The following is a 10363-nucleotide window of genomic DNA, read 5'->3' on the forward strand; positions in this document are numbered from 1 at the left end:
TAGCAACTCATACAGACAAGCTAGACAAACAGAGATGGTTATCGAACAATGTTTAAAGCATCAATCACAATGTTTCTCCATTCCATGCATTCCACATCCTGCTGTTGATCTAGAGGACATGAAGAAATATGCTTCTCTACTGCTTCCATTATTCTGTAACTTTATCCTTCTGGGTCTTCTCTTCTATACAAGAAATGGTTTACAAATATATTAAAATTGACATAAGCAGCCCTATTGTGACCCAGTTTTGTACCGGTTCCCTTAACTCCTATGTTTCTCCCCCAGTATCACTATGGTCATAATCTCAATTTTATTAACAAAGCAACTGTTGCTGCTATACAGAACAGTACTTTAATCTTCATCATGTGGACCTGAACGCACTGAAGTTGTGTGATAGTTTTAATAGTAAATCATAGCTCTAACTACAAGTAGGCAATAGAGCAGTTTTCTTTGGAAAAGTGGTTTTCAGAAAGTGATTAACACACATGAGCTTAAACAATTCCAAAGAAAATGTCACATCTAATGGAATATTTCTCTACTGGAGAAGAGTCATCATCTGAAACAAGATCTACAGGGCAGCAAACAATCATTAAGATGCTTTATTGACAATATCCGCTCACTGAAAAAGTATCTGCCTGCATACAATTAGATCTTAGCTTTTCAATAGTGTTTTATTGGCAGTGGAAAATGCATCAGTACTTTATTGAAAGAAAGCAATAAATAATACTGTGATAAAAATAGTTCAAAAGTAGACTGTACATATTGTTACATAATCTGAAAATACACAAAAGATTAATAGAAAAAAACAGTAACAATGGATTTCAGTTTTACAAGCAAGTTAAAAAGTGGAAAACAAACAAGAATAAAAGACATGCTATATATACTGTTGCATAATAAATAATGCACCATCTGAACAGATTCTTGCTGGCTTTTTAATATGCCATTTACAAGTGTTGGATACATTTTCTACTCATACAGTCCAAAATGGCTACAACCATCAAAATTAGAGTCCAGACAACTCTTTAGAAGTTTACAAAACACAAATGATGACTTACATAAGAAAAGTAAGGCCTTTATTAGAAGTTGCACTGCTTTAGTTTTCAGCCCCTTGTACCTTCATCTTTCACTACTCATTGACATGAGACTGCAGTGCTTCAAGGATTGGTCCATTCAAACTAGTGTCACGAGCATCTTTCCACAAGTGTTTTAAATCAAAAAGATCTAGGACAAAAACTCTCTGTGGCCTGTGGATTACGACCAGGAATTATTATGAAGTCTATCTTCCTCAGTTAAGGAAAAATAAAAGGAAAGAGTCCTTGGTTTATGGCTTGTCTTCAGTCACTGTGAAGATACGCTACACAAGTACAGCAGAGAGTGTTATGACCGAGTCAGTCACTTCTAAAACGTGTTCTGTAGTGTTATAGTTCTTCCCAGCTTTTAAAACAAGTTACATTTTAAATAAAGACAAATTTCCACTACTTGACAAATCCTCTTTGTGGAAAGGTACAGTTCTGAAAAGAAGAACAATCATGTACCATACCTCCAACAACAACATAGGCTTACCTGAAAAAAAGCTGGACTTGTTTTCAGAGCTAAGCTAACAGTTCAGAATGACAAAATATATACTGCTTGGTGTCATGATACTTTTACAAAGGTATTAAAATCCTTTTCACCTTCAGTTTCATTATTAAAAAACAATGATAATTACAGTAACTGCATAATTTACAAAAACCCTATATTACTTATAGGGACATATACATACAAGCATTACAGTACATTCAGTTGGAAAGACTAAACTTAGAATAAAAAAAAAAAAATCAGCAATGATTTGATTTGTAGACTGAATAGAAACAGAAAAAAGTAAGTAACTATATAAATGAGAAGTCACATAAATATAAGAAACATTTAGATTCTAAAATATTTTCTCTATAGTACTCATGAATTTATTTGCTAATTAAAAACTCTGTAATAAAATATCTCAAAGTGTCCATTTAACAAGTATTAACAGGTTAAGGGTTCCAAATGTTCAAAATGCTGCATATCACCGGTAGAAATAGTGTGGGTAAACTGTAAAAACAGAAACAAAAGACACACAAAAAGAACAAGAAATAATCCATTAGCAGGTTTTTAAACATTTCGGTTTGTCACAAACAGCTCTGCAGTGTAGCAGTCATGCACTGAATTATTGTCATGCCATGATGAATACAGTTTTATTGCCTTCTGAAGTCTTCAGTTGCAATGCAATAAGTAAAGCACTTGAGGTCAAATATTTCTGCTTCCTCGGGTTTTATCCTAGGTCATCTGACTATAGAAAATCCTCTAATACTGGGGAGAATCTGGGGGAGGGGAAGACTTCAAACTTCAGTGTCTTGAAACTAGAAGAAATTTAAAAGATAGCCTCTGAGATGAGATTATGAACTGACAGATCCACATGATCCGAGCTGCTATGTGCAAGAGTTTCCCTTCTCAACACTTCATACGTAAGAGTTCTTTAGAGCTAAACTTATATATGCAAAAAGGTTCAGAACTTGAAGAAAAGGCAGCCAGTACATGAGCTGGTAGGGATATTACTGGTGAGAGGAAAGGAAAGAAGCTGTAAGCAGAAGAGAGAGACAATTTATAGCTCATGGAAAATGCCAGCTAATGAGGGAAAGATTTTCATTTTTTAAAAAATCCAATATAGTATAAAAAAAAATAAATTAGTTTCCAGAGAGAGAAAAACTGTTCCATGAGAAAATACAGCAGAGAGATGCTGTATCAAATCCTGGAGTAATACATATCTTTCATAAGCCAAAATACATGTATTTTGTGTTATGACACCCTTGTGTTATCAAGCTCCTTTTTTACTGTCAGCACTGCTCACAGCTACCCAAATTTAGGCTGCAGGTAGCTAAATCTAACCAGAGAACCTAAGCAACCACAGTGAATCCAAGAACTGGAAAACTATGTAATTAGCCCTACAACAATTCAGTATTAAAGTATGTTGTAGTGGGGTAACTCTGACCAAGGAAAGACTCTAAAAGATCAATAACCTGAACTGCAGCGTCACACAATAAATGCTTTCCTTTATATGCCTAATTTATTCCTTTCCCTCCTCCCCACTTTCACAAGCTGTTCCAGCCAACCTTTGATTTCAACATTTTCTACATAACCATTTATCACGGGTCCTTTCTGAAGCTGTTCAAAAAACCCCTCAAAATAATACAATGTTTACAAAAGTAAATATTTAAACACTCATAGTTCTCCTTAAAAATAAGCTACAAGTTTTCAATCCAGTAACAATCTATGTTGAAAACTCAAAACCAGTTTGAAGTGTGTAAATTCACTGTATTAAAGTACCTGACATTTTATTTCATAAATAGCTGCTTTTATACCTATCAACTTTACTCACCAGGAGAAGGCTTTAACAGGAGTAGGTCCTTACTGTAGCAGAATCCAATCTTTGTGTTCCTGATACACTGCCTATTTCCAGAAGCACAGGAAGACATGCAGAACACAGCATGCATGTTAGTTTTCAACAACAACCCATCACAGCAATGTGACTACAGTTACGGTACTCACCAACTCTAAGGTTACAAGTTAGAAAAGCAGGATTTATTTTACAGTTCCTATGTTAACCACTTCTAGTTTCAGAGGCTAACAAAAAGAATTCTAAATATGTCTGCATGCCAACTAGCACACAGAAATTGAGAAAGGCAATTCTAAAAGTGATGTATTTTCTACTTTATATGTTTTTCTTTCTGGCCTTTTTTTAATTCATATATCTTATAGGAAGAAAGGGGTTTTAAATGGTAAAGACTTCACTACTTTTATTTTACAGCATTTTCCACAAATTCTGGAAAATATTTTGTGCTATCCATAGTATTTATTTAAAACAGCTCACATTTTAGAGAGTAACGTCAGATGCACAGGTTGCTTCTTTGAGCTATACTCATAAATAAAGTTTTCAGACCCTAAGACAAGTCTGAGGTTATGCTGAAGTTCTTACCCTGCCTGTTCCAATTAAACTCATGTTCCATTTATTTTTTTACTTGTGTTTTGTAAAACAAGTTCATGTGAAAGTTTATTCTCATGGTGCTAAAGAGACTGTTTTTAAACAGACAAGATATCTCATGTGACACTTGATCAACTTCCACTTCCCACCGGGGTTTTTTGGAGGGGTTTTTTCAATACATATCTCTGTGTGCACATGCACATATATAGATCATTAAGTACACAGCAAAGAATGAAGTAGTGGCTTCAAGTATGACCACTTGAGTGCCCAGTGCAGGGGGACTTTTACTCAAGTTTTAATAACCTCAAAATTACCCAAGGAAGTTTAGTCACGTCATTGTTGAATGCATTTTACTGCATTTCAGAAGTAGGACTTAGATTAGTCTAATTGCTGCTACTTAGGAAACTACAAATCACATGACTAAAAGACTTCTACTAAAATGTCATTTTACTTTCCTAGCTTAAAATAAATTTATTTTTAACTATAACTCTCATTTTATTACTCCAATGAAGTAAAAAAGAAACTCCACATTTAGTACAACTTCCTGAAATGATAAAGCACCCTGTGGTTAAAAACAGTGTTATATATACAACCATGCACAAGGCAGATGCTTTTATGCAGCAAAATGGTAATTTGAACTTAATTCCCCTGTAATCTCAAGCAAAAAAATGCATCATGCTTAAAATAATACAAAATCAATACCATCAATCTGCATCTTCTTTGGCTGCATAGAGGGTGAAGACATTGAGGTTGTAACTCTGAAATTTGCAGGAAGAGTCTCTGCTGATCCAGCAGCTAAACCTCTTATGTCCTTTGGTCTAAACTTCTTTCTCCATGAAGGTGCTCTCCTAAAGCTCTTATCATCATCCTGTTACATTGATAAACATCATTAGCGATTCAAAAAAGCAGGATTGTTACTGACATTAAAAGGATTACTGACAATCTTAACTAACTGTATCTCCAGTGAACGAATTCCATGTGAAGCACAGTTCAGGTGCAACAGCAGCAGAGGTCTTAATTTGCACCAATCTCTGTTCATTTGCTAGAGTGCTGGCTCTTCAGCTCAGTAACTATAGAAATTCATGGGCCCAGCACACTGAGGAAAACGTTTTGTACTTCAAATGTTTGCATTTCATGATTTGCAGTAATTCCTAAGTGTCACATCACTCAGTCTTTGGGGATATGAGGGGTTGAGCAGATCATAAAAGCTGCTCTGGGAACACTAACAAATAGAGGCTTAATTTGAACAATGCTTTTAACCTTCGATTCTGACTTGCAGGAATGATGATACCACTATTGTGCTTTCTCATGCCACAGATTACAGGAAGTGATAGTGAGGGGGGGAAATAAGGAAGCACAATAAATATATTGCTGTGAAGTCGTTTGCTTAAGCACTTGGGTAAACTTAAAATGGAATTACCCATGTGCATTTTTCTGCCCATTAATGCTTCTGCATCTTTGAAGTAATATTCCACATCAGAAATATAATAGAGAACTTACTAAATAGAACAGTTTAAGTCCCACTTCCAAAAATTACTTCTGTAGTGAAGGTATTGTGTCAATACAAATATACCCATCGTGCATCTCCATTTGCCAACTTCACCTTTAGAAACAGTTCAATCCTTTGAATGCCGTTTTACCCAAAATTTATCCCCTTTTAGATAAAGGAGACAAGTATCCACATTATTTGAAGGGATCGCTGTGATCAAACTGCCCTGTGACACTAGAGCAGAGCAAACATCTGTTCCCTCACAGCTCCTTCTCTTGCAGTTTGAAATCACTTATGGAAAAATACCTTAGAAAACTATTAAGCTGCTTTCTGATGATGTTACTAAAAGCTACATCTCCACTAAAGTAGAGATGCATGCTGAGAACAGAGCTGTCAGGAGGTGCTACAGAAGGCCAACAACGAATCCATTTGGCAAAAGATGAACACAAAACCAATCAAGGTCTGTCCTAGCAGCCTCCTTCCTCAACATACTGGAGTATGCTTCGCCTCACTTGATCTAAAAGCCATTCGTGCCAGCACTTTCACTCTTCCCATCCTCTTCCTCATACTAGCACATATGTTTGAAATACACGGACTGGTTCCCTGATCTGGTTAGCCCCATTAGGGTTTTGCCACTTAGTCTTAATCTGAAACCACTTCAACCTGTATGTGCTACCACATAAACTCACAGTAGTACATCAGAACTAGAGGAGAGGCAGCACAGAGTTAGGGTTTCTCTTAGGGAAGTAACGCCAGCTTGAAACTGTTCACAGAGTTACAGCATCAAGCAACTGAGAAGGTTAAAGATGTAATACTCTCTCCTTTATGCTATGGGTTCACAGGGTCTAGAAAAGTCTCACACCTAGTTTGTTATAGCTTGTCCATCTGCAACACTGGTCACTAATTTTCTCACATTTTAGATAGAAAAGAGGATTCAGCCAAGTGCTGCTATTAGGTATTAACCACAGAAGCAAACTTGCAAATCATCTCAATACTGTCGTGTTCAAAGTCATCTTACCTAAAAATACACAAAACCTGCCACATTCAGAAACTCTCGAAGACAAACAATTTCAAGTTAAGGTTTCTGTCCCTATTCTGTCAATAGCTTAAAGAGGTTCAAGCTGAATTCTTTCACTTAGCAGTTCTGATAAAGATCTCAAGACCATAAAATGGGTCAACAGCTCAAGTAACTTACTTCATCAAGTCTTCTGTCAGTGCCCATAGCAAGAAGGTTATTAAATTCCCTCTCCAGAACAGCACGAGCCTAAAGTTTGTAAGTACAAAAGAAATAGAAATCAATTCCAAAAGACTAGTAATTAGTAACCGATAGTAATTCTTAGAACTTACTACAACCCACATTGTTTAATACCTTATCAGTTTAACAAACATACTTAGTGCTTGAAAAGTTACGATTTAATTTGTAACTTATTAAAAATTTAAGGAAGGCTTAAACAGATCTTTACCTTCCTTAGTTGTGACAAAGTTCATGATTCCTGGCTCAAACTTCATTATTTCAGAATAAAAAATAGCAAACAACAAAAATAAGTTTTATGCTAACGTGAACATGGGTTACGAGGAAAATACTCAACCAGTATCTTCTGTTCAAGAAAATTTATCAACCAGAATTGCTATTAACACTTAGAAAACAGTAAGAAAAGCACAGTCCTTTGTTTTTATCTAACAGGATAATGGACAACTTTCCATTTCTAAAGCTTCTAGATCTGGGAATAGAAAGACATGCCCTCAGCTAACCAAAAAACCCCATTCAGTTTCATTTTTAACCTCAGAGAGAGGACAAAAATCTTATCAGCAATGAAGTAACTACTTCCTGCTTACCTGTGTGTTTTGAGTGGGTATTTGCAAAAGGAGAGCTAATGCATTGTAATCAAATGATTCATCTAAGGCCACAAGTGCACCATGAACTCCACTCTCTACCAGGTTGTTTGCGTATTCTTTAAGACCAATGGACACCACCCAATGGATCATTCTTTCATTGCTCCAGACAAGGACATCTATAAAGAGGAAAAAAAAGTTGCCTGATTTATAATACAACTTTTCTGAACAAAAACCACAGTCCTTTCTTGATCTGCAATACTTGTGCTGGGATTCATTTTCACATATACCAATTCATTATAAATGCTGTTAAGTAGTAGCCCTCAAGGAATTTTGTTGTTTAATTATGTTGTGATCTAATCTGTCCCTGCCTTTTTGGTGTGCATGAAATGCTTTGAATTGGCAACAAAACTTCATGCTTAGACTCCACAACTCAGTGTTAGATCCTTAAAGAAGTCTTCCAATACCTAAAGGGGGCCTACAAGAACTCTGGAGAGGGGCTTTTTACAAGGGCAAACAGTGATAGGACAAGGGGAATGGATATAAGCTAAAAGAGAGAAGATTCAGATTAGATATTAGGAAAAAATTCTTCACTATGAGGGTGGTGAGGTGCTGGCACAGGGTGCCCAGAGAAGCTGTGGTTGCCCCATCCCTGGTCAGGTTGGATGGGGCTTGGAGCAACCTGGCCTAGTGGAAGGTATCTCTGCCTGTGGCAGGGGGATGGAGCTGGATGAGCTTTAAAGGTCCATTCCAACACAAGCCATTCTACGATTCTTTCCATACAGTAGTTTTCCTTGCACCCAGAAGGAGTAGTCCTCACTCAATCTCCTCTGCCTTGACAGAGGCTAGTCGCAGTTAGAGAGGTTCAGCTGGGCATAACATTCACACAGATGGTGAACACAGGATCTTCTGTTTTATACAGCCACTTAGGGACTTGGATGTCACCCAAAGCAGTTAAAAACTTCACTGCTCAAAAGAGAAATCTTACAGCAGTTTCTCATGCAGTTCCTACTGGATTTGAACAGCTTTAGTTATTACTGTTTAAAGCTTTATTATTTATTAGTTTTATAATCTTATCTACCTTTAAGTTCTGAAGGTGGTCAATTTAGTAATGCACTACTACACTTTTCCACAATCATAAATTAAAAGTGATGACTAAATATATCGGAAGTGTGCTGGAAGGCATTTCATACTGTAACAGTTCAGCAATCATTATACTCTCATCTTTTGAGATTTTTAAAGGATAAAACATTACAAAGCAGCATTTACAGGTTCAGTCCAAATGTCAAACAAAAGATACGTCCTTACAAGTAGGGTTTTTTACACTACTCCAGAATGTCTATACCAGCTGAACTGTTATAATGATCCTCAGCATGTTTCTGGCTTGTGTCAACTAGCATTTTCCCCAAACAATTCCCAGGAGGAATTTAAGAGTTACGTGTTCCAAGGAGCAGTTCCCTATAGGCAACAAACACAGTCTGTTCAGGAGGCTAAAAAAGGCCTACCAGCCACAACACGGGTTTGTTTCATGCCAGTTAGTTGTGACTCTTGGCAATGTTCTCAGGCACAATTAGCAGAATAACCACCAAAATGTACCAACATAACAGGAAAGGGGAAGAGAGGGCACAAGAATGCTGATATTTGGAAAGGGACAAAATTTCTATGGGAAGTCTTAGAAAATACTGTGAATCCCCACCCTGCTTTTCCTTCTTCATTCTGCCTTGTTCAATAATCACCCTGAATCTGGAAGATATAAACACCTTCATCACCTCAGTATTTTTTCCAAGTGCTGGGTAATAGAAATTACCAGCCATAAGCAGAGGTAAAAATTATGTAGATGGAAAGTTATTATGTGAGAGCAGGTGAGGGGAAAAAAAAAGATCCCAAAAAACACACAAAAAGAAAAACAACAAAAGCATTTTCAAAGCCCTCATCCTCTGAAAACGTTTAGTTTTGTTTCAAGCTTCAGAGCAGAGAGAGTTTCAAAAATGCCTGCATTTGTAGCACATCTCTGCACAAGTGATGGATTTAGCGACGTGTTTCATGATCCAGTGTTTGGGGCCTGCATCCAGACCCATCTCCTGTGTTTAGCGCTTGATATTTTCTAAACAGATTTTTGAAGCAGACCAGTGAAAACACATTACAATCAGACCAAGGCCAAGACAATGCACTAACCCTTAATTTCCTTCTGGCTTTCTTCTCTTTTCCTTTCAAGTTCTTTCCGATCATAATTCAGTCTTCGTAGGCACATAATTCCACACTGAAAACTGTTTCTGTTTAGAAAAGGAAACAAAGAAAACATTTAGAGATAAGGGAAACATTTACTGTAAGTTAGGCCACCAATTTAAACCTACTGACCTGTGAAAGCTATCCACCATTTTCAGCTGCCCACGCAGATCTTTTTTAGTTAAGTGATCCAGCATTCGAGCGTCAACAAGACATTCCATGAAATAGCTGCGATACTGAGGGAGCCCCAGACTAGGGAGCCATTCGTTGCCAATCCACTCGTGGTTCATATCACCATATGCTAGCGTCTATTTTTAAGAAATGAAGGAATAAGCTTATTAAAATGAGAAGTAAAAGAGAAAAGCTTTTCCAGAAAACTTTAAAGAAAGTTAAACTACGCTTATTTAATGCTTAGCCTGTAAAGATAAGCAGATCAGAATATTGAATACTACGTGTGTTTTCTGAAGTCATCCTCATGAAGAGAAGCAAGTTTAGATACTCAGATCAGCAAGTAAAAATGCCTTAAATTTCAACTTGAAGAGTATGAATATGCAAAAGCTAATAAAAATAGACTAATCTACACCATTTTGATAGCAAAAGCCACAGCATTTCACTTTAAGATGCCGAAAATAGTGGCTCTTGAAAAGTGGGGGGGAGGGAGAGGATATTTTATTTGTCACATTACCATATAAATGCAAGATATCAAAAAAAATATATAACTGTGGGGGTTTTTCTTTTCAGAAACTGATAAAAACCCACTACTGAAGAACAGGCGATTCTAAATCCTACTCCTTATCCCAAAAATAATAAGTAAATATATA

At 36.6% G+C, this 10363-nt stretch overlaps 1 protein-coding gene across 2 annotated transcripts; it reads right to left on the reverse strand.

Moving 5' to 3' along the window:
• Positions 1 to 276: 276 nt before the first annotated feature.
• On the reverse strand, positions 277 to 9846 carry LOC104409896 (liprin-alpha-1-like). Of its 2 annotated transcripts, XM_010019910.1 has the most exons (7): positions 9675 to 9846; positions 9492 to 9589; positions 7320 to 7495; positions 6679 to 6747; positions 4697 to 4862; positions 3392 to 3462; positions 277 to 2067 (listed from the first exon to the last, which is right to left on the reverse strand). In XM_010019910.1, exons 1-6 carry the CDS (start codon positions 9830 to 9832, stop codon positions 3404 to 3406), a joined length of 726 nt encoding a protein of 241 aa, XP_010018212.1. In that variant the 5' UTR covers positions 9833 to 9846; the 3' UTR covers positions 277 to 2067; positions 3392 to 3403. The 2 variants fall into 2 exon arrangements, with proteins under 2 accessions (XP_010018212.1, XP_010018213.1); XM_010019911.1 differs by lacking the exon at positions 3392 to 3462 and having other exon boundaries at positions 9675 to 9748.
• Positions 9847 to 10363: the final 517 nt, after the last annotated feature.

This window comes from Nestor notabilis, unplaced genomic scaffold (assembly GCF_000696875.1).
Source record: "Nestor notabilis isolate BGI_N333 unplaced genomic scaffold, ASM69687v1 scaffold7208, whole genome shotgun sequence".
Classification (NCBI taxonomy): Eukaryota; Metazoa; Chordata; class Aves; order Psittaciformes; family Psittacidae; genus Nestor; species Nestor notabilis.